This window comes from Papio anubis, chromosome 16, assembly GCF_008728515.1.
Source record: "Papio anubis isolate 15944 chromosome 16, Panubis1.0, whole genome shotgun sequence".
Taxonomy (NCBI): Eukaryota; Metazoa; Chordata; class Mammalia; order Primates; family Cercopithecidae; genus Papio; species Papio anubis.
Genome location: NC_044991.1, coordinates 19,610,607 through 19,634,338, shown reverse-complemented (window position 1 = coordinate 19,634,338; position 23,732 = coordinate 19,610,607). Strand labels below are relative to the sequence as shown.

The 23,732-nt window shown below is 58.5% G+C and overlaps 1 protein-coding gene across 11 annotated transcripts; it reads left to right on the top strand.

Moving 5' to 3' along the window:
• Positions 1–465: 465 nt before the first annotated feature.
• SMTN (smoothelin) lies at positions 466–23,716 on the top strand. Of its 11 annotated transcripts, none has more exons than XM_003905441.5 (21): positions 467–622; positions 2,322–2,452; positions 7,102–7,250; positions 7,650–7,743; positions 7,836–7,914; positions 8,009–8,106; positions 8,838–9,158; positions 9,247–9,319; positions 9,946–10,017; positions 10,099–10,617; positions 10,809–10,981; positions 14,453–14,605; positions 14,684–14,759; positions 15,887–16,051; positions 16,148–16,210; positions 16,419–16,488; positions 17,790–17,963; positions 18,161–18,278; positions 18,847–18,998; positions 19,983–20,147; positions 23,411–23,716. In XM_003905441.5, exons 2-20 carry the CDS (start codon positions 2,402–2,404, stop codon positions 20,125–20,127), a joined length of 2,745 nt encoding a protein of 914 aa, XP_003905490.1. In that variant the 5' UTR covers positions 467–622; positions 2,322–2,401; the 3' UTR covers positions 20,128–20,147; positions 23,411–23,716. The 11 variants fall into 11 exon arrangements, with proteins under 11 accessions (XP_003905491.1, XP_009215373.1, XP_003905490.1 ...); XM_009217116.4 differs by lacking the exons at positions 467–622; positions 19,983–20,147 and adding exons at positions 1,124–2,144; positions 12,907–12,999 and having other exon boundaries at positions 2,321–2,452; XM_003905442.5 differs by lacking the exon at positions 19,983–20,147 and having other exon boundaries at positions 466–622.
• The last annotated feature ends 16 nt before the right edge of the window (positions 23,717–23,732 follow it).

Here is a 23,732-nt window from a genome sequence, read left to right as displayed (position 1 = left end):
CTCCAACTCCAAAGGGTCAAGGTGCTGCCAGTCACTCAGTCCCTGCTCTAAGGTGGCTCAAACCAGGTGTCCCGAAAGCAGCCTAGGGACGGCGGCCAAGCTTAAACACTGACGCGAGAAAGGGGTGGAGTCGAGGGAGGGGACGTGGTCTCAGGAACAAAGAGGAGGGCGGAGAGGGGCTGCCCTGAAGGCTCTGAGACTCCTACGACCCCAGGAAACTTACCTCGGCTCGGGGCGCCCTCCCCGACTTGGCGCAGAGCCTGCGTCCCCCTGCCGATGCCCACCCGACTCGCTAAAGCCACCGAGGCAGACGACCCCAAGACTACAATCTCCAACCTCCCTGGCCTGCGAGGGGCGTGGCCGTCAAATTGAATTTTCCCAATGGCGCACGAGAGTGGGAGGTACCCGATCGAGAATTGGCTGGCGCGTCGGGGCGGGGCGGGGCCAGCCGGGAGGCTGGCGCGGCTGGACGGGCAGCTCTCCACAGAATCCAGGGGACGGTTGCTGAGCGGGACTGGGACACCGGGTCGCGGCGCCTCCTGCCTGCGCGTGTCTAATCCATCTGTCTGGTCCCGAAAGAGCTAAGCCGAGCCTGCGCCGGACGGGTGGGCTGGACTGAGAGGTGGGTGTGCGGACCGCGGGGGGGATCCTGATGCTGCCCCAACGTGTTCGGGGGTGGAACCCGGATGTCTAGCCAGGAGTTCTGGAACGTCCAGACCTAGGAGCCCCCACCCATACGAGAGCTCTAAGCCATGAGATAAAGTTCTGAGACTGTTGGGGGAAGACGCCCGCGGATTCCTAAGGGACCCCACGCCCCACAGGGGCGCTAGTCTGTGGCGGCAGAAACCCTGGGGAAGCTGCCACAGAACCCTGAGGCCCCTCACAATGTCCGGCGACCCCAGACTGTGTGACAGGGAGCCATGGGATTGGAGAAGGGCAACGGCAGGGATCTTCTTATAGTCCCGTGGGTGTCTAAATTAGGCATTAGGGGGACACCTGCCCCTTAGAAGAAAAGACATGGGGGGAATCAGAATGTCCGCAGAACCTAAGGCTGGTGACCACTGTACAGTCTTGAAAAGGTTTAACGCAGACAGAGTAACTAGGTAAGAGGCAAGAATCCTAACAGGCAGAGATTGGGAGGTTGACACCTCTGAGCCTACCAGGATGGGAGGAGGAGCAAGCAGTGACTTAAACAGGCAGGGACCCACATACCCCAACTGTGTGGAGCTGTAACCCTCACCCCCTACCCGTGCACTGGATGGGGTGACTTCCCAAGTGACTGTTCTGAAGAGAGGGAAGGGATGATTGAAAGATGAATCAACAGGAGACGAGGGGGCAGTCCTGGGGCCATACATTAGTCAGTCACCATACATTAACTAAGCATCCAGTGTGCCAGACCAGGGCCCCTCAAAGTCCAGACATTAGTTGGGGCTACAGGAGGAAGGAGAGATATAGGCTGGGAGGCTGGGCCAGGATTTAGGAGTCCATTTTGATAGGCAGCACTGGGGCGAAATGGGGCTCTTGCCTCTGTCACTGAGAGTGTTCCAGGCCCTTAAGGGCACTTTGGAAGGGAGCTTCGGAAGCCGGAGATGACGAAGATTTTGATTACATCCTTCTCTGCCCTCTAAGTCTTTGGCTTCCTCCTTGCTTAGTGACAAATCCTTGGCCCTCTTCAATCCTCTCAGTTTCCCTGTGCCGAAAGCCCTTCCAGGTGGGGAATTGAATTCTGTGTGAACTGGCAGGAGGTGCTGGGTGCCTGGACACCTGGCTTCAGGAGGTCTGGACAGCAGAGCTGGCTCCAAGAATTGGAAGACAAAGTGTACCTTCCTATACCTGGGGGAATGACAGTGGTGTTGGCAGTGAGAACTATGGGTTCAGCCCACAGCCAGAGGCTGAGCCTGGAGAGTGGGTGGGGGCTGGGTAGGCCCTGGGGATGGGTGGGTGGGGCAGGAAACTGGAGACTGGAGTGCACCCCCTGGTGGTGAGCACAGCTTGGGTGGGCCTTGCCCGGCTCTGGCTTCTCAATCCAGGTCCCTGCCCTGCCTGTTTGAGGTTTAGACAGGATGAGAGTCCATCCCAGGCCACACAGCAGACTGGTGGCCAAGCTGGCAGGGCTGGAACCAAAGACCCCCTACCCTGGGTTTGCTGAGTCTTCCAGCAAACCACCCTAGGGCAGAGGGCAACTTCCAGCCAGGAGCCACATTACAGGATGGGACAGTAATGGACGCTCCTAGGTTAGAGAGGGAAAGTAAGGAACAGAGCCTAAGGGTCTGTGGTTTCTAGAAGCCCCAGCATGCCTGATTCATGTCTGTCCCCTGCAGAATCCTCTGAGCTGGTGACAGGTGCCACAGGCACTGGGGATCTCACCAGAAAGGAACCAACGGAGCTAGGGGCCAGTGAGATGGCAGACGAGGCCTTAGCTGGGCTGGATGAGGGAGCCCTTCGGAAGCTGGTAAGTGGCCCCATCACCCACTGTGGGGACAGGAAAGCCAAGCCAGAGAGGCAGGGTCAATCCAGGATACTTCTCAGCTAACAGGAAGAAGTGATGGGGGAAAGGTCAGGAGGAGGGGGACACGGGAACAGAGGTGGGCCAGTTCCATGTGGCTGATGCAGAGGCCCTTGTGGCATGTGCCTGTCCATGCCAGGTGCTGAAGCCTAGTCCCTCCCAGCCCTCCATGGCCACCACCTGTTTAAACAGTAACTGCTGTGGACTCGCCCATGTGCAGCCACAGGTGTGGTGAGGCTGGATATGCCTCTCCAGAGCAATAGCTGGGGCAGTGCCCACCCCTGGAAGCTGGCCCAGTGATATTGGTAGCAGCAATGATTAACAATGCCAAGGCCTGGCAGGGGGCAGGCTGGGTACTGGGTATATATACCATGTCACAGAATAATTACAGCAGCTCTGAAAGCCTGGGCATTGCAACTCAAGAGAGTTGAAATCACCTGCTCAAGGACACCCATCTAAGAAGGAGCTGTGCCAAAATCCCAACCCCATAGTGGGCCACGGGGGACCAGAGTCCTGGGAAAGTCAAGGCTGGACGAGGCCATAAGAGAGAAACAGGCTTTGTGGGCCCTTATGGATTCTGTGGCTTCTCATCTCATTTTTCTACTCCTGAGTCTCAGTTCCTCTACCTGTAAAATGGAGGGAGGGAAGGAGATGTGTGTGCACACAAGCTCTAGGTCCTAGAGTTGGCATGGGTACAGAATGAGGCATGGACCCAGATCTCAGGTAGAAGAAAGATGAGCCCACTCCATCCCCTTTCTTGTTCCTCTTCCTGAGAGCCCTGTCTATCCCCATGCACAGAGAGGCTGTAGGGCAACCCGGTGGGGCAGGGCTCCTCCCCCAACCCCCAAGACCAGGCAGCCTGACCTGGAGGAGGGGCCAGAGGAGCTCCATCTCCCCAGTCCCTGAACCTTGTCCATGGGGGTAAATTAAAGATTTACCTTACCTAGAAGACAAGTGACCCACCCCCGTCTCATGCCTTCCCCTGCAGGCAGAGGCTGGAACCAGCTAGCGTAGCCCAGCCACTGGGCAGTGCCCAGCTGCTGCCATAACCTCCCCAAGGCACTCCTGCCTGTATGTTCTCAGACCAGTGCATTAGACTCTCTGGGTGTCTGCCTCTCCACTATCACCGCAGGATGTGTGCAGCCTGGAGGGGATGGGGTTGGGTTTCCAAAGGTGCCCACTAGTCAGCTCGACCTCCCCTCAGGAAGTCCAAGTCCCAGTGGGAGTGACAGAGTCTGCGCAGCCCAAAAAGAGGGACTGCTAGGCCAGGTTCCCGCGCATCCTCATCTCAAGGTGTCCACAGTCAGGCTCAGAGTTCTTCAGCCGCCACCTCCGTCTCTCATGCGAGGCTCAGGCGGCGCTGAGAAAAGTTTCGGAGAAGAAGCTGGAGCAGTGGTTGAAGTCAGTCCACTCACGCCCCAATTTCTGGGAAAGAACAGATGAGAACCTGCCCCGGTCTCAGGCTTGGTGCCGCTGGAAGTCTTTCCGACCCCGGGAGCGGCTCCTCCAGCACCCGGCGCCCGCCATTACCGCGCCCCGCGCGCCGGCCCGGCCCCCGCTGGCCTCGTGGCAAGAACGGGGGCGTTCTGAACCGGGCTCCTCCCCGCGGGGCCGGGCCTTATAAGGAAAAGCTGGGCCCGCTCCGCCCGCCCTGCGCCCGGCGTCTGGCCGATCTGGGGATGCGGGCAGTCGCTTCCGGCCCCGGCTCCCGCACATTCTTGAGGATTGGGCGGGGAATGGGCGGAATGGGGGCGCCTGGGGACTTGCACGCCGCGTGCCCCTCCACACCAGCCGGGACGCCCTCCCCTCGGTCCCGAGTTCCAGTTCGACCTCCGTCACTCAGCTGGGTATCCTGGGGACCTTGGTTTCTTCCCTTTAGGTCGGGACACCGAAGCAGGAGGTAGCGGGGGTTTTCATATCTGGCTCCCCCTTCGGCGCCTAGCGCGAGGCGGGGTGGGCCAGGCGAGGGCGGCACCCTGCGAGGGAATGCGGTCGCAGAGCCTGCGGGCTTTCAGCGCCCCCTGGCGAGGCCTCGCTCCACCGCCGGCGGGACCCCCATGGGCAAGTGGGGGAGCTGGGATTGGGAGAAACCCTGGAGAGTCCCCTCCGTTGTGCTGTTGGGGAGACTGAGGCCCAGCGAGACCTCAGAGCCTGCCAGGCTTCCCAGCAGCGAGGGCAGAGAGCACACGGAGAGCCGGCCCCCCAGGGGGAGGAAGCACCCTCTTTCCTCCCGGGAGAATTTCACTGGGCAGTTTCGGAAACCGCCCCATCTCCTTCCCCTTCCCCCTCAGTAGACAATGGCGCTTTGTACTTCCTTCCCTCCCTCCCACAGCTCCCTCCTTACACAGCGGTGGGGCCTGGGAGGGTGGAACAGAGGAGACACTGTGGTCCAACCTTTGCCTCCAGGCCCAAAGGTAAGGGTCGTGCCAGAGGGTGACCAGTGGAATGAGGTTGTCAGTCCCCAGCCTTGCCCACCCACTATGGGGGATCAGAGGGAGGCTCCCATTTTCCAGATGGGGACACTGAAGCTCCAGGGGTTGTGTTGTAGAGGTGGCCAAGTTCCTACATCAGACTTTTGTCAGGGACAAGGACCCCATCTCAGAGCGCAGAGCACTGAGAATGGGGACCTAGGAGACAAAAGGCTAGCCCTTGCCCCTCTGGGCCTCTTTACCCTCTGTACAGAAGGGGCTGGACTCTCTGTCCCCTCCAGCCCCCAGTCTCCAAATGTACCACAGGAGGCTCTAGGCCTGAGACACAGCCAGGACCGGGGGCTGGGGAGTGAGCCTCATTCCCCCTGCCTCTGCTATAAGGTCTCCTTAGGCCTCAGAGCATCTCTAGTCCAGGCTAGAGGGGTCTCCAACACAGTGCCAGGATCCCTGAGGTCCCCACCATGACAAACAGACCCCAATAGCAGAGCTATCCTCAGTCTAGTGCAGGCCCTGGAGTCAGAGAGACCTGGGTTCAAATCCTGGCTCAGGTCGTTTGACCATGAGCAAATCACATCTCCCTGGACCTCAATCTCCTCATCTGTCAAATGGGAATAACACAGTATCTAGGGTTTTTGTGGGTTTAGGACAAGTAGGGGGCTCAGCACAGGGTTCAACTCACAGGCTCTCCATAAATGTTACTGATGCCTCGGGATATGCTGCCCTTCCTTTTTGCCCTCTCGTCTCTCTCCCTTCCCCTGACTGGCTAGAACCAAGTATGGGGGTGATGCTTATTGCAACTCCAGCTATGTACAGGAGAACCCAAGTCACTGTTCCCAACCCCACCCACTGGCAAATGAGAAAACCAAGACGCAGAGAGTTTAAGGTTTATGCTCCTAATCACCCACCCAAGCTGGAACCAACTGGGGGCTCTGGCCTGAGTTTCGGGGGGCCTTCTCATAATTCCTCAGGAACGTGGACCCTGGAGGGCTCTTCCCCCAAGACTCTCCCTGCTCTCTTCAGACTAGGACAAGCTGGCTCATGGCTGAGTTGGGCCAGCCCACACTCCCTGCTGAAAACTATCTCCATTCCATCCCCACCCTTGCCACCTGGCCTTCCCACTAAGCAGAAAGGAATGATGGGAGGGTGCTAAAAAGGGAGATGATAGAGGGTTCTTTGGCCCTACCCCTGAATGATTTGGGGGGTGGGGACAGAGGAAATCACCCTGTCTTTACTGGCTCCCATCTGGTTATCAGACCCACACTGGAGGCTTATCTCTGCCACTATCTTCCAGGGGAACCCTGGGCCAGTCCTCTTGAGGACTGAGGATCTGTAGGGGGTGGCTCTACATGGTGGAGGTGTGGGGGAGGCAACAGGATTGGCTGACTCACTCCAGAGAAGGTGTTCTTTCCTGAACCTGGTTAGACCAGTCACCCCCAATTTCCTGGGAACTGAGGGGCTGAGAACCTGGTAGGAGCACCTGTCACCCAGGGATGCCCTCTCTAAGGCCCTGGGGTGGCCCCTAGTGCCAGCTACCTTATATGTCTGGGGAATTGGTCCTTCCACTCTGCGCCCTGGCTCCTTCGATGGTGGCTAGGGCCAGGCCAGTGCAGTGGGGACAATAGCCCTCAGCCAGGCAGGACTCCTGAGCACCTGCCCTCACTTTCCCCATCTGTGGATGAAGCAGTCAACCCCCAGGTGGGCTGTGGTGTTTGGTCACTAGACCATGGGAGCCTCCCTTGCTCAGAGGGTAGACTTCAGCTCTCACCTTTCCCTTTAGGGACCCTGTTAGTGGCTCATAGGGTGGCCTTCCTCCTCCTCCTCCTGCAGTAGCTCCCTGGCTTTTGGGGATCTGGGCTCTGAGGGGCAGGAATCGAGTTGTAGAAAGGAGTGCCTGGCTTGGCATTTGGCACAGGTGGGCAGTTTCTGACTGTCCACTCAGTCGTGTGCTCTGTGAACCACAATGCAAAGTGGGCTCCCCAAGAGTCCTGAAACAGTGGGCTGGGTCTACCCCCGAGACCCTGTGTGGGCAGGCAGGCACGTGAAGAGCTTGGGACAGAGGGAGTGGACACAGGCCACATATTGTGCCCCAGGCAGAGCCCGTGGGCAGCTAGTGCCAGCCCTCCGCCCCTGGCAGCCAAAATGACTTGCCCCTCGCCCCCGCTGCAGCTGGAGGTCACAGCAGATCTGGCAGAGCGGCGGCGCATCCGCTCAGCCATCCGGGAACTGCAGCGGCAGGAGCTGGAGCGCGAGGAGGAGGCCCTGGCATCCAAGCGTTTCCGTGCCGAGCGGCAGGACAACAAGGAGAACTGGCTGCAGTGAGTAGCGGGGGGTGGAACATGCGGGTGAGAGGGTGAGTGTGCGCCCCAGCTCAACTCATGTGTGCAGGCAGGCGTGAGCACAAGTGTATCTGTGGACTGCATGTGCCAATGGCAGTACGTCCACACACGCTTCTGGAAAAACAGGGATGTTTGTGGGCATGGGGCATGTACTGATTGTGGCGTCGCGGCCGTGCTGGTGTAGACGGCACGTCTGAGTGCGTGGTATTAGTGCCCATGTCCATGGGCATATGTGTATCAGTGTGCAGTCAGAGGGTGTGCACAGCCACATGCCCTTCTGCCAAGGTTCTGGGTACTCTGTTCTGACTCCTACCCTTAGCCCACATCCTCCACAACCTGGCCATGGCAGTGGTGGTTACAGTCATGATGTCTCTGCAGCTCTCAGCAGCGGGAAGCTGAGCAGCGGGCTGCCCTGGCACGGCTGGCAGGGCAGCTGGAGTCCATGAACGATGTAGAGGAATTGACTGCACTGGTGAGGCCCAGGCTGGGGCAGGGGATGGGGGCAGGGCAGGTGAAGACCTGGATTCCACAGCCCAACACCCGCAGCCTGCCTGTCACCCACAGTTGCGAAGCGCTGGTGAGTATGAGGAGCGCAAGCTGATCCGAGCTGCCATCCGCCGCGTACGGGCTCAGGAGATTGAGGGTATGTGGCCTGTCCCGGCCCCACCCCTGCCCTGCTGTCTGCTGTCCACAGCACCTCCCCACTACTCACCTAACACTTGCTCCTTCCCTTCCAGCTGCCACCTTGGCTGGGAGGTTGTGCAGCGCGCGTCCCAACAGTGGCTTAAGAGAGGACAGCAAGGGGCGAGTGGCACACAGGCTGGAACAGTGTGAGGTAAGGAGGGTGGGAGGGTGGCCCAGTGTCCTGTGCCCATGGATGCCAGTAGCATAGAGCACCTGTGTGTCTTTGCTAGGCTGGTATTTGACTGTAAGGGGCCCACCCCTGCCTTCCAGCCTCTATTCAGCGGCCAGAGGGATCTCCCAGAAATGCAAATCTGGCCCTGGCACCTCCCCTGCTTCAACCCATCCCAGGGCTGCCCCTCACCCTCAACACAGCCCACATCTTTACCTTGGCTTATGGGGCCTGCATGTCAGACCCCAGCTGTCTCACAGTTCACTCTCTGTTCTCCAGAGTGTGGGTGAGAGGTCGGGCCATGCAGGTTCCCTAAGTGGCCAGCAGAGGCCACTGGGTCCACAGTCCTGGCAGGACCCCACTCCCACTCCAGATGAACCAGGCTGAGGCCAGGGGTCAGGAACCTCCACTCCAGGGATCTATTAAGGCTCTCGTCCCCAATAGGTCTCCTGCCATACCCACCCTCTGACATCAGGACCGGGTTCTCTCTGAACCCCTTTGGCTAGGTAGTGCCAAGAGATTGGGAAATGGGGATCAGAGACTGCTCTTAGCATATCATTGCCAGTGCTTGCGCAGGTGTGCCTACAGGAAGCCATGCCCCACCACTCTGCTTTGCATGCCCTGCCCTGGGCACTTGCCAGCCTGGCCCTCAGTGGTGGGGTTGGCACTCGAGGCCTAGGGAGCCTTGGTTATATCCTATGGGTCCCTTACAGGTGCCAGAGCGAGAGGAACAGGAACAGCAGACAGAGGTCTCAAAGCCAACTCCCACCCCTGAAGGCACCAGCCAGGATGTGACCACAGTGACACTCCTGCTGCGAGCCCCACCTGGGAGCACATCCAGCTCACCTGCCTCACCCAGCAGTTCACCCACCGCTGCCTCTCCTGAGCCTCCATTGGAGCCTGCCGAGGCCCAGTGCCTTGCAGCCGAGGTTCCAGGCGCCCCAGAGCCACCCCCCAGCCCACCCAAGACCACCAGCCCTGAGCCTCAGGAGTCTCCAACGCTCACCAGCACTGAGGGCCAGGTGGTCAACAAGGTGAGTCTGGGTGAGGGGCAGGGATGCCAGGCAAGTGAGCAGGTCTGGGAGTCAGGCCTTGCTCATGCTGTGTTCTTCTCCCTTGCAGCTTCTGTCTGGCCCCAAAGAGACCCCTGCTGCCCAGAGCCCTACCAGAGGCCCTTCTGACACCAAGAGAGCAGGTGAGGGTCCCAGCAGGGGTAGTCACAGGCATCTGCCTTCTCCTCCCCCAGCCTCCCTTTCCCTGCCTAGAGAATGGGCTCTTATGCCAGGCAGCTCCAACTTCCTCAGGTCGAGGCAGTCCCTGATACTGCACCCCACCCCTGAAGTGTCCCCGCCCCCAGCTAGGCCCACCTCCCCCTCCACCCCCATGGTTAGAGGCCTCCCCTGCAGCCTTGAAAGGCAACAGGCCTCAGGCACATTCTTCTCCCCAATAAGGGAGTCCACCCATCTCCCAGCTGGAGCTGTGGGCAGCACTGGCCAGGGGGGCTGTCCCCCCTCCCCATCTGCAGGAAGGATCTGGGCATCCTTCCTCCAGCCTAAGCCTCGCCCGGCCCCCAGGAGTGTCCCAAGTCATCCTAGGGTCAGTGTGGGAGGGGAAGAGGTGCCTGTAGGAGAGACGCCGCCGAGTGGGGATGCCGGAGTGTGGGAGATCCAGGAGGGGATGGAGAGGTGGAGTGGGGGTTGAGTATAGGAAAGGTGGGAGGCTAGGGAGGTGTAGAGGAGAGGATTATGAGAGTTGGACCGCCACTATCCCCTGTCTTTTCTCTTTCCCCACATGGCCATCACCCCCTCCCCAACCTGCCAGACGTGGCTGGACCCCGACCCTGCCAACGCTCCCTGTCGGTGCTCAGCCCCCACCAGCCAGCCCAGAACCGAGGTACTACTTATTCTCACACTGCCTAGGACCTGGGCAGACCCTGTCCCACCCAGTCGCTGACAGCCCTCCTGTACCTTCTAGAGTCCACCCCCCTTGCCAGCAGACCTTCCTCGTTCCAGCGGGCTGGCTCTGTGCGGGACCGTGTCCACAAGTTCATATCGGATTCTCCTATGGCTGCTAGGCTCCAGGATGGCACACCCCGGGCTGCCCTAAGTCCCCTGACCCCCGCAAGGCTCGTGGGCCCCTCCCTCACCAGTACCACCCCTGCCTCCTCCAGCGGCTCCTCCTCTCGGGGCCGCAGTGATACCTCCTCCCGGTTCAGCAAGGAGCAACAAGGAGTAGCCCAGCCCCTGGCCCAGCTTCGAAGCTGCTCCCAGGAGGAGGGCCCCAGGGGGCGGGGCTTGGCTCCCAGGCCCCTTGAAAACGGAGCAGGGGGGCCTGTGGCACGTTCAGAGGAGCCTGGTGCCCCATTGCCCGTGGCCGTCAGCACTGCCGAGCCAGGGGGCAGTATGAAGACTACATTCACCATCGAGATCAAGGACGGCCGTGGCCAGGCCTCCACAGGCCGGGTGCTGCTGCCCACAGGCAACCAGAGGGCAGGTAGGCCCCCCAACTGCCTCCCCAATGGGGATGAGTGCCTGCAACCGCACTTCTGCATACAGGACAGGTGCTGCGGCCAGAGCTCAGGGTGTCTCCAAAGGGTGTGCTGGGAGCGAGGGCACTATCAACCTTGTCTGGCACTGCCCTCACTCCACCTAATCCTCCTGACAGCTGCCTTTCTCCCCACTCAGAACTGACACTGGGGCTGCGGGCGCCCCCGACCCTACTCAGCACCAGTAGTGGGGGCAAGAGCACCATCACTCGTGTCAACAGCCCTGGGACCCTGGCTCGGCTGGGCAGTGTCACTCATGTCACCAGCTTCAGCCATGCCCCCCCCAGTAGCCGAGGAGGCTGCAGCGTCAAGGTGAGCCCCTCCTCACCCCACCAGTCTCACCATCCGTCAGCCTCACATACACTGCTTCAGGGTGTGGGGTTAGTAGGGTTCCTCTGCTCCTCCCCTACTGAACACACAGAGAAACCGAGGCCCAGAGAGGGAAGGTGGCTGCTCACAGACCACAGCCAGTTGGTGGCAGAGCTAAGGCCAGACCCTAGTGTATCAGCCCCTAAGTGTGTCGGAAGCTTACTCTGTACTGGCGTTAAACTTCTTGGATGCTGATCTCTGATCCTTAGTCCGAAATTGGTTGGTTCATTCCTGGTGAATAGATGGGGAAACTGAGGCTCAGAGGGTGGTGAGGGCTTGCTCCCCTCTTCCTGTGGCAGCCCCAGTGCCCCTGCGCCCACCCACACTGGACGTCAGCCCTGAGGTATAGAGCAGCTCATCTGCTCATCCAAGATCAGCCTGGCCCATTAGGAGATTGGAGATTAGTGATTAACATCTGCGTCAACCCCCCTGTGGGGGTTGGGCAGAAGCTGGGACAGACAGGCAGGGGGGCGCCAATCAGGTGAGGCAGCAGCCTAGCAGGTGCCTTGGGAACTGAATACGCAGCACGCTTCCATTATTAATTCCCAAGCCCAGGATCCACTAGGTGGGAGCTCAGTCGGGGAAGGGATCCCCAAGCGGGCCACCCGGCTGCCCAGGTAATGTCCTCTGTGCTGAACCAGGGACTGAACAGGACTTTGGCTGAGGTGAGATGGCTAGGGCCAGCTTTGGGCCTTCTCATGGGAGACAGGGAGAGAGTGAGGGAAATAAAGCACCCTTCCTTTCCAAAAAAGCAGGATCCAGCTGCCTTCTGACAAGGGATTGTGTAGGGTGGAGTGGGGGGACCAGCTGAGGCCCTTGAGGTGGATGGGAGGTGCTCCAGTGAGACCTGGGTCTGACACTACCAACTTGCCTCAGTTTACTCATCTGGAACCAAAGAGGACAGGTGATGTGCTATAACGTGCTTGCTCAAAGCCTGTGGTTAGATGTGAGCACCATAGGCAGGCCAGAGGGCTTTTATGTCAGACCAAGACACTTTTTGTAGCAGATCACTCAAAGTCCTGCCTCCCTGTGCCTCCATTCCCCCATCTGTTCCAGCTGTCTAAAACAGCTGGAGTTAGGGTAAAGGGTAAAGGAGTGCAGGCTCTGGAATCCAGCAGACTGATTCTCACAGCTAATGTACATGGTGGCTCAGGTCCATTACCTGTTCCCTGCCTCAGTTTCCCCACCTGTGAGGCATGGGGCCCTGATCTCAGTGATCTTCAGAACCCAGGCAGTCTTACTGTGCTGCAGGCCTGTGATTTCTGCAGGGCTAGAGCCAGGCCTGGCGATCTGCCTGCTTGGGCATGCCCCCCTCCCCCACTGCCCCTTCCACGGAGGAGCCCAGAATAGGTTTCTATTTGGGCTGCAGCTCCAGCTGGCTGGTGGCGGGCTGGGAGGCAGGGGCGGGGCAGGCCCGCGCTGCCCTTGCCTTTGCCCTCGGACCAGCTGCAAAGACTCAGACACTGTCAGCCAGAAGCAGCAGCCCCTGCCACTGCCCCACCATTACCCCCCATAGCGTCCCCACCAGCACCATGCCGGGGGTACCAGGGCCTGGGCCTGAACTGGCCTCAGCCCTTGAGGAGCAGTTGGGCCGGGCACTGGAGGAGCTGCGGGCGGTGGCTGAGGCAGGCCGGGCGGCAGTGACCCAGGCAGCCGAGGTAGCTGTAGCCACCGTGGAGCCGGTGGCCCGGGCAGCTGAAGAACTGCGGGCAGAGAGAGCAGCACTGAGCCGGCGGCTGGATGCACTGAGCAGGCAGGTGGAGGTGCTGAGCCTACGGCTAGGGGTCCCACTTGTGTCCAGCCTCGAGCCTGAGCTGGAGCCCAGCGAGCTGCTCCTGGCTGCCGCCGACCCCGAGGCCCTCTTCCAGGCTGCCGAGGATGCTGGGACCCCTGTGGCCCACCCACCTGCCTTCAGCACCCGCCGCCGCTCCTCCACCTGCACCACCCGCAGCACTAGTCTTGTAAGTCCCTCTGGGTTGGTGGGAGGGGGAGGGTTTGAGCCAGGCTCTGCCTCCGCTGTGACTTTAGATATGTCACCACCTTCTCTGAGCCTCAGTTTACCTATCTTGACAGGGGACTGGGGCACTAGTGCTCTAAGACTAGGGCAAGAGGGTGCCAGGCTCCAGCCCTGAGGCACGCATGGCAGCTGCCGTGGCAGCCCCTGGCATGACCCAGGCCCCAGCCCCCAGCTCCCTGCCGCCCTGCACCCTGGCTAGACCAAGCCTCCCTGAAACAGCTGCCACCTCAGCTCTCCTTACCCTTATAGCAGACAGAGAGGCCCTGCCAGGAGAGGAAGGGCCATAATAGTTGGCCTGGGGCCTTGTCTTCAAGGGGCTAGGGAGATGCCCTGGGAGGGCTACAGGGCTGGAGACTCCTTAGAGGATGGTTTCCAGCAGGGGTGAGGCATGGGGAGGTGGTACAGAGGAGAGCTTCATAGAGGTCTTGGCTCAGGGCAGCCCCAGTCAGACACCTGGTCAGGAGCCTACGGGCCCCGGGCCAACCCCCTTGGCAAGGTGGCAGGCAGATGGGGGGCAACATGTGCTGCCTGGGCACTGGCCCAGGAGGACCCAGGCCTCGGGAACTGGCAGCACAGAGCAGAGCCTGCCTGGGAGGGGGCTGGGAACAAAGCAGCAAAATGAACTGAGGTTCAGGAGTTAGGCTACCTTCAGCTCAGATCCCAGGCTGTGTCACACTTAGAGAGAGACTGTGGGCAAGTCAGTTAGCTGCCCTGAGCCTCAGTTTTCCCTTCTGTGTGTGTGTGTGTGTGTGTGTGTGTGTGTGTGTGTTTTGTTTTGTTTTTTCTGGTCTTGTTTTGTTTGCGACAAGGTCTTACTCTGTTGCCCAGGCTGGAGTGCAGCTACGTGATCATAGCTCTCTGCAGCCTCTAACTCCTGGGCTCAAGTGATCCTCCTACCTCAGCTTTCTGAGTAGCTGGGACTATAGGTGCACACCACCATGCGTAGCTAATTTTTTATTTTTGTTTTTGTAGAGATGTGGTCTCGCTATGTTACCCAGGTTGATCTCAAACTGCTGGCAACAAGTGGTCCCTCCCTCCTCGACCTCCCAAACTGTTGAGATTACAGGCATGAGTCACTGCGCCCAGCCTTCCCTTCTGTTAAATAGGGACAGTAAAATCCCTAGTGCTTATACAACGTTACTATGGACTGGAAATCATCATTATTATTACTATCCATTGTATTAATACAATTCTGGGTACATGGGAAGCCCTACAACAAGGCTGTCAGTGTCTCTTCCCTGACTGACACTGACATGGCCATCTTTGGGCAAGCAGGCTGGCAGGCTAGCGGTTATTTCCAAGGCATGCCAGCAACCCTAGGATCTGCTCTCCTATCCATTGGGGGCATGGATGCCCCTGCCCCTGCTTAAAGTCCATGCCCTCTCCCCACCCTGCAGATGGAACCAGAGCCAGCAGAGCCTCCCTCTGCAGCAGTGGAAGCAGCCAATGGGGCCGAGCAGACCCGAGTGAACAAAGCACCAGAGGGGCGGAGCCCTCTGAGCGCTGAGGAGCTGATGACTATTGAGGACGAAGGAGTCTTGGACAAAATGGTATGGCCAGATCTGGTGGGCTGGGGGTTGGCAGAGGCCAGCAGGCACCAGGTAGCCAATGACGGGCTCTATATGCAGCTGGATCAGAGCACGGACTTTGAAGAGCGGAAGCTCATCCGGGCTGCACTTCGTGAGCTCCGACAAAGGAAGAGAGGTAGAGAGCCAGTTGCCCTACCCTAGATCCAGCTGCCCCATTCCCCAGCTGCTCCCCTCATACTCTGGGGTCCATTTGTGGATACCCCAGCTTAATAACTGCCCTACCCAGCTTCTCCTTCTCTAGATCCAGCAGTTCCCTTGGCTATTCCCCGCTGGATCCAGCTGTTCCCTTCCCTAGCTCCTTCTCTCCTGCTGGCGACCCCAGTTATTCTTCCCAACCAGCTTCTCTTCTCCTTCCTAGACCCAGACACTCCCTCCCGCAGCTACTCTCTCCTTGGATCCAGTTGCCTCTCAAAGTACTGTCAACGACTCCTTCCCTGAATCCAGATATTCCTTCTCCCTGCTGCTCCTCTCTCCCTGAAGTCCATTGATGGCCATCTTAGCCTCTGCCCCATCCAGCTTCCCTTTTCCTGGACACAGCTACTTCCTCCCCCAGATAGTTCTTCCCTGGACACATCTGTTCATTCCCTTAGATTCTGGGTTCAATTGCTTCTCCTCTCAAATACTCGCAATTACTCTTTCTCTGAATCTAGCTGCTTCTGCCAGGGCCCACTGATGGCCACCCCAGTCTCTATCTCTACCCACCTACTTCTGTTTTAAGCCCAGTTAACCCCCTTCACTAGCTTCTCTCCCAACTACTCTTCCCCTGGATCAGATTGCTTCTCAGCTCCCATCAATTGCTCCCTTCCTGGATCTAAATATTCCTGCCTCTCCAGCTGCTCTTCTCCAACCAAAGACCCACTGATGGCCCACTCAGCTACTTCCTCATTCAGCTTCTCCTTTCTTAGACTCAGCTACCCCCTCACTAGATCTAGATACCTCTCCTGACTTAGCTACGCATTTCTATAGAAACTCCCTTCTTGGATCCATACCCCTTTGAATTTAGCTATTCCGTATTCTCTAGTTTCTGCCTGAGTCCATCAGCCCCTTCCCACACTCAATTCCCTGTCAAGTTATGGCTGTCCCCTCGCCCCAGCTGTTCCTAGAGAGGCCTTGTTACCTGTGTCATTCATGTTTCTAACAAGCCACCCTCCACCCCATCTTGTGTGCCCCATGCACCTGTGCATCTGTGCTGTGTGGGCGTTGGTGGCCCTTTTGTGCATGCACGGGGCATCCCCTGCCCAGACCAGCGGGACAAGGAGCGGGAACGGCGGCTGCAGGAGGCACGGGGCCGGCCAGGGGAGGGCCGCGGCAACACGGCCACTGAGACCACCACGAGGCACAGCCAGCGGGCAGCTGATGGCTCTGCTGTCAGCACTGTTACCAAGACTGAGCGGCTCGTCCACTCCAGTAAGGGGCCAAATGGGGCCCAGGGCTCAGGGTGGGAACACATCCTCCCCCGGCTCCCTATGCCTTTCACATCCTTCTCATCCCCTGCCCCTGCAGATGATGGCACACGGACGGCCCGCACCACCACAGTGGAGTCAAGTTTCATGAGGCGCTCGGAGAGTAAGACCACCTGGCGTCGCCCTGTGCCTGCCTGCCTGTCCGCCTACCTCCTCCGGCTCTTCCTTGAGCTCTCTCTCCGTGTCTTCAACTGTGCCGTCCCTTTCTTTTCTCTGCCTGCGGCTATCACCATCCCTCCATACAGCCTCTCATCCCATCTCCTGATGTCCAGCCCCAGCCCTCACCCGGTGCCCCTTCCCCTTTTCTGCAGATGGCAGTGGCAGCACCATGATGCAAACCAAGACCTTCTCCTCTTCCTCCTCATCCAAGAAGATGGGCAGGTGAGCACCAGCACCCAATCCCTGACCATAGAGGAGTCAGTGCCACAGGGGACCTAACTGCAAACCCATTTTACAAAGGGGTCGGCCGGGCACAGTGGCTCTTGCCTATAATCCCAGCACTTTGGGAGGCCGAGGCAGGTGGATCACTTGAGGTCAGGAGTTCGAGACCAGCCTGGCCAACATGGTGAAACCCCATCTCTACTAAAAATACAAAAATTAGCCAGGCGTGGTGGCAGGCACCTGTAATCCCAACTACTGGGGAGGCTGAGGCACAAGAATCACTTGAATCCGGGAGGCGGAGGTTGCAGTGAGCTGAGACCACTCCACTGCACTCCAGACTGGGCAACAGAGCGAGACTCAGTCTCAAAAATAAATAAATAGACAAACAAACAAATAAATAAATTAGAGGGGTAGACTGGGATGCTTGGAGGTAACAGGTCTGTAGCCAGGGAGGGACAAAGTGAGAGTTAAGGATCCTGCTCGTTTTGGGATCTCATTTTATTCTCAACCACACCACAGGAGAGGTGGATGTTCAGGGAGGCCAGTGAGTTGCTTAGGGGTTCACATCTCTGAGTGGCCACAATAGCATTGAAGCCTTAGAGAGGCCTACCTACCACACTGAGCTGCCTGGTGGCACTGCCACTTGCCAGTATCTGCAAACCATGTCCCAGGTCACAGAGCACCTTTATACCTTAGCCCCATGAGGAAGGAGGGCACCCGCATGTAACAGAGGCTGTTGGGGCTGGCAGAAAGCAGGAACAGGATCAGAATCCAGGATGGAAATCAAAGGGGTCCAGGGACTCTGAGTCAGAGAGACTTTGTTCAAGTTCTGGTTCTGGCCATCACGTCCTCTGAAACCATAGGCAAGTTACTGCCGGGGGTCTCAGTTTCCTCACCTTTAGTGGAATTGGTAAGGCCCCTCCCTGCTCTTGTGAAGTTTAAAATGGCACACAGGAAAGGATCAACAGAGATGAATTATTATTATGTTAGTCGTCATTTTTATTAGCGGATAGTGCCCAGAAGCTGAACTCACCTGTAACTTGAGGGTACAATGAGCCTTCTCAGAGAACTGCTCATGGGTGGGGGAGGGGGAGGCGGAAACCCATTGAAAACCTTGCTGTCATTTGAGCCTCAGTGAACTCTAAAATGGGTGTGATGAGGACGCCTCCCTCCCTGGCAGGCGTTTGTGGCAGTGGAGATACTAGTGTGCCACAAGACACCCCCTCCTCCTCGCGAGTGGTGGCCCAGGCTGGGGAGCAGCCCTCCTCTCCCTGCCTAACATGCGTCTCCCCAACCCCTAGCATCTTCGACCGCGAGGACCAGACTAGCCCACGGGCCGGCAGCCTGGCAGCGCTCGAGAAACGCCAGGCCGAGAAGAAGAAAGAGCTGATGAAGGCGCAGAGTCTGCCCAAGACCTCAGCCTCCCAGGCGCGCAAGGCCATGATTGAGAAGTTGGAGAAGGAGGGCGCGGCCAGGTGAGCTGCAGAAGTGGGCTGGGCAGTGGGGGGCGGGGCTTCATAGTTGGCCCGGCAGAGGCGGGAAGAACGCGCGGCTAGATCTGTGTTGCAAAGGCCCGAAGGTCACGGAAGGCGGGGCCTGGGATCCACTGGGTGGGCCCACTGAGGCACGCCCCTTATAGTCGTGTGACCTGGTCCTGACACCGCCCCTACAGCAGCCCTGGCGGACCCCGCGCAGCCGTGCAGCGATCCACCAGCTTCGGGGTCCCCAACGCCAACAGCATCAAGCAGATGCTGCTGGACTGGTGCCGAGCCAAGACTCGCGGCTACGAGGTGAGCCCTGGGAGGCCAGGGGGCCTGGAGGCCTCCCCAGACCCCAGCTTAGCAGCCCCCTCTTAGGAGAGCTCCTTTTATTCCCCAGTACACTTCCCGCCACTGTGTGGCCTCACAAGGAACATGGAAAGGCTCTTGGGGTGAGGAAACTGAGGCTCAAAGAGGACACAAGACAAGCCCTAGATTCCAGCATCAGTGATGAAGTAACAGGGCCTCTTGGGTGGTGGGCAGGGTTCAAGGCCGGATCCCACTCTTGGAGTCCCCTCCTTGTTGCTCTGTAGGAAGCCCTGAGTCAATTTCTCTAAACCAGGGAAGGAGTGATGAGGCATGACCATGGCCTTAGCTGCGTGGCGCTGGGCCTCTCAGTAGCTCTGTCCCTTGAAATCGCAAATATGGGAGTTGACAGACTCACTTGGAGGAGGCTCGTGTTCCAACTATTCACTCATTGTGCAAGCTACAGGGCCTCTCTGTGCCCAGTGCCCTAGGTCTGGAATACCAGAATGCTGAGGGGTAGACAGCAGCGGGGAGTTGCCCCCAGGGTCCTGACCCGTCCTCTTACGGCTTATAGCATGTCGACATCCAGAACTTCTCCTCCAGCTGGAGTGATGGGATGGCCTTCTGTGCCCTGGTGCACAACTTCTTCCCTGAGGCCTTCGACTATGGGCAGCTTAGCCCTCAGAACCGACGCCAGAACTTCGAGGTGGCCTTCTCATCTGCGGAGTAAGTGTGGGCCCTGGCCCTGCTAATGTTGCTGCACATCTGGGGCTGGACATCGGGACCAGGCCCAGTTGCCCTGAGAACCCCTGGAGCGGGCCGGCCACTTGGTCAGTCAGCGGCTGAGACCCCCTTCCCCAGAGAGTCCCCGTCCTTCTCCATCCCCGCCCACCCGCTGCTGAGCGTGCCAGGTGCCCGCCGGAACGAAGGAGCCACAGGCCGGCCTACCAGCCCGGGCCAAGGCCCACCAGGTGGCCCTGTCCATATCCCCTCGATCCTCCCTCTGCCCCCTTCTCCCTCTCTCTCCCTTTCTCTGTCCTGCTCTCCTCCCACTATCACCAGAGCTTCCTGCTCCCACGGGATCCCGGCTGGAGATTCCAAAAGGAGGCTCCTGGCCCGGGCACCGTGCCCGCCCAGCCTATATAGTGCTGCCAGAGGCTTATATAGGACCTCAGCAAGCCCTCCACTTTGGAATCGTTGCCCCATCTGCTCACCTCACCCTCAGCACCCTTCTCCATCTGTCTTCCCTTCTCTCCCCTTTTCTTTCTGGTTTCTCTCAAATTTCTTCCTCTTCCTCCTTCTCCTCCTCCTCCTCCCCCCACCTCCTCTCACGCCTCCCTCACCCCCTCTCCCCGGGGCACAGCCCTCCTCTCCAACCTTGGTGCCAACGCCGTTTACCCCACCCCGCGTTCCCGCTTGCCCCTAGAGTTCTCTGCACCTGTGACTGGTTTGGCCCCCACCCCTGTTTGCATTGCACACCATTAGTGATGGGTAGTGAGCGGCACGTCCACAGTGGGGAGGCGGCATGCGGGGGGCTGGCAGACTGCAGCACTGGAATCGTAATTGAACTCATGTCTCTGTGTGTGTGTGTATGTGTGTGTCTCTGTTTCCTCCCCTCTCTCTTCTCTGCCTCTTCCCTCTCTTCCCCACCTGGGGCCCTGGCCTCCTGCCCCCGTCCCCCACCCCTTCCCGGCCCCCTACCCTCCCCAGGACCCATGCGGACTGCCCGCAGCTCCTGGATACAGAGGACATGGTGCGGCTTCGAGAGCCTGACTGGAAGTGCGTGTACACGTACATCCAGGAGTTCTACCGCTGTCTGGTCCAGAAGGGGCTGGTAAAAACCAAAAAGTCCTAACCCCTGCTCGGGGCCCCACGGTGAGAAACGCCGCCTCTCCCATCTGCCCCATTTCACCAGAATCTGCTCAGCAAGGCACAGAGAGGGTCCAGGGAGGCGGGTGGGAGAAGTAAGGGGGGCATTTAGTCAAGCCAGAGGAGCCAGACATAGCCCTGTCTTCTGGCAGTTCAGGGCCCAAGGCGAGACCATTCTGAATGGGCAGTGATGACCCAGGTGAGCAGCACTGTGATGGGGGAAGCCCAGGGGAGGTGCCTGACCCAGGTCTGGGCCCTCCCTCTGAAAAAAGTGCAAACTAAGCTGGGATCTGAACAAGTTCAGGCTAAAGGAGGGAGAGGGAGTTCCAGGCAGAGGGATCAGCCTAGGCTTAGCAGGGCAAGAGAGCTGAAGAGCGCAGCACACCAGGAAGGGAAGAAACTTGAGTCTGGATATGAGGGAGGAGGAGGGGGCCACAGTTAGAAGTTTGACCTTCAGGCCGAGCACGGTGGCTCATGCCTGTAATCCCAGCACTTTGGGAGGCCGAGGCGGGCAGATCACAAGGTCAGGAGTTCGAGAGCAGCCTGGCCAACATGATGAAACCCCATCTCTAGTAAAAATACAAAAATTAGCCAGGCGTAGTGGCACACGCCTGTAATCCCAGCTAATCAGGAAGCTGAGGCAGGAGAATCACTTGAACCCAGAAGGCAGAGGTTGCAATGAGCCGAAATCGTGCCACTGTACTCCAGCCTGGGTAACACGGCGAGACTCTGTCTCAAAAAAAAAAAAAAAAAAAAAATTTGACCTTCCTCCTGAGGACAACAGGAGTCATAAAAGGTTTCCAAACAGAGGAGGGATGGATGTAGTATTCTAGGACCTTCCTTGGATGAGGCTTGGACGAGAGATGGGATGGACTAGATGGCTGGAATAGCTTAAGAGCGAGAGAGACAGGCTTCCCAATAGATCTGGTTTGGAGAGGGAGAGGGAAGGTCAAGAAGTCTGCCAGGCTCCTATGTGGGCACTGGAGAGTTGGTGGTGCCATACTCCAAAGTGGGGAGCTCAGGGGCAGGACCAGTTCAACAGGAAGATGTTTCTGGCTGGGGGTTCTGGATCCTAAGCCAGCTGTGGCATTTCCTTTCTGGTCACCTCACCTCAGTACCAAAGTAGAGAATTCAGATCCTGAACTAACTACCCCATTACAGACAAGGAGCTCAGAGAGAGAGAGGGGCTAAGACTGTCCTGGGGGTGGGAGGGAGAGGGAAGATGGTTAGTTCAGAGGTGGGGCCAGAAACTGAGACTCCCCACTTAGTGGCTGTTTTCCTTGCCCCATCACTGCGTTCCCGCCCATTTTGTAGAGAGGATTGAAAATAGAGGCCCAGAAGGAGCAAGGGGATTGGCTGAAGGAATGTGAGTCAGTGACAGGTAGGGGCACACTCAGATGCCCCTCGGGGCCTATAGCCATTATGGGGGGCAGTCCACACGTGCACACACACACTCAGAGAAGGAGCGCAGATGAGGGGAGGATGGGCTTGGTGCTATCTCCAGATCATATATGGACTTAGGAGCTGCTGCCCAACAAGCCAGCTTGGAGGGAGAGGGGCCCAGCCCAGCCCTGATCCAGTTGGAAAGTGTGACTCAGCCGTGCTGTTGCTCAAGTTGCCTGGTGTTTGGCCTGTCACTGGGGCAGCCTGAGCCCTGAGCCCTGAGCCGTGAGCCCCAGTGTAAACAATGGCTTTATAAGGTCTCCAGGGAAGGGAGTAGGGGCGGGAGGGAGCACCAGGTTGGAGAGGGAGGTCAGGATCCCTGGGATGATAGCCACAGCTGGAAGAAGCTTCAGAGAGAGGCTGCCTCTGCATCATGGTATAGCTCGGGAAACAAGCCCAGTATGGGATAGGGATGACCCCAGGGGCACGTAGCACATCAGCAGCAGACCGAGAACCCTCTCACTCATCCTAAATTCTTGTAAGGTCTCAAATGAGATAGGGAATAACTGTCCTGTTCTAAAGAGGGGGAAACTGAGTCACAGAAAAGGGCCTTATCTAGCACCCACAACTGGTTAGGGATAGAGTCTGGACTAAAACAGAGGTGTTCTGCCTCCCAGGTTTCTTCTTTGAAGGAGTCCAGGTGAGTTGGGAGTAGGCCCAGCCCTACCACAGTTCTGAGTTTGTCCATAAGGGCACAAGATGGGAGGTGGTCTTGGGTTCTCAGGTGTCTTGAGAATAAGGAGGAATTCTTGCCATTATGCCTTCCCTGCCATAGGAAACTCATTCTGCAACATTGAATGCTATGTGCCAGGTGTGGCAGATAGGAGAGAGCAAACAGGGATCAAGACAGAAGAGGTCTTGCTCTGGGGGTTGAGGGACAGGGGAAAGGGAGCCAGAGAGCAGACTCCAGCTTCAGAGCTCTGGGGGCTGTCAGTTGCTTAATAGGCACAACCCACTCACTCCAGAGTGGGGAAAAGGCTTTGCCAACACCCAGAACTGGGGGCCTGGGTCCCATGCGGCCTAACCTGCACTTACTAAACCGTGGGGCTTGAAACAAGTCGCTCCTCTGCTCTGTCACTCAGTTTCCTTATCTGTGAAGGGCAACTAGCATTCTGAAGGATGGCCAGAAGGGTGGTCCCACCCCTGAGCATGGTGTAGATGGTCCATTGGTATTGGCTGGGATCCTCATCTGCCTCCCCTGCTCTACCCAAGGCAGATGATAAGGGTTAGAGAACCCCTCTGCTGCCCACACATTCCCTGGCCTCCATCTCCAGCAGCAGGGTTATCCCTACCCCCTGTCAAAGAACAGGGGTCTGGGCCTCTCAACAGGAAGTACCGGGTCAGGGAGCTAGCAGACAATCATCAGGGGACCACAGGCTAACTAGAGTGAGAAATGTCCATAGAGAAAGATTGGCCAGTGATGAAGCCCATTTGGGTGCAAAGGCCCAGCTGAGAGGCTTCTACCAACTGAAGTGTGCCAGTGAGGGTGAGCAGAAGGCGGTCTCCAGGGAGAGCACGGGCAGGGTTTGGAGCCAGCTCCTCCCCAGAGTTGGAGGAAACAGACCCAGGACCTGCCTGACTGGGATGGGGCTCTCTTCTGCCATCTCCGCCTCCACCTGCCTAGCTCTGCTCCCCCGCCCCGAGGGATACCTCTAGGCTTGGGTAGATGAAGCCAGGGGCTTCCTGCCTTCCTAGAAGGCTTTTCCCTGCCTGGAGTTTATTAAAGACCAGCAGGCAATGCGGCAATAAACAAGACCTTGGGGTAGAGGGGCGCCACGAGAGGCGGGGCCGGTGCTGACATCCACCCCCGTACTCCCTCCCTGCAGGATGCTAGTGGACTGTGTGCCCCTGGTGGAGGTGGAGGACATGATGATCATGGGCAAGAAGCCTGACCCCAAGTGTGTCTTCACCTATGTGCAGTCGCTGTACAACCACCTGCGGCGCCATGAACTGCGCCTGCGCGGCAAGAATGTCTAGCCTCCCTGCTCGCATGGCCAGCCAGTGGCAAGCTGCCGCCCCCACCCTCCGGGCACCGTCCCCTCCCTGTGCGCCCGCCCACCGCTGCCCTGTCTGTCGCGACACCCTCCCCCCACATACACGCAGCGTTTTGATAAATTATTGGTTTTCAACGATTCTGACTCCTCCCTG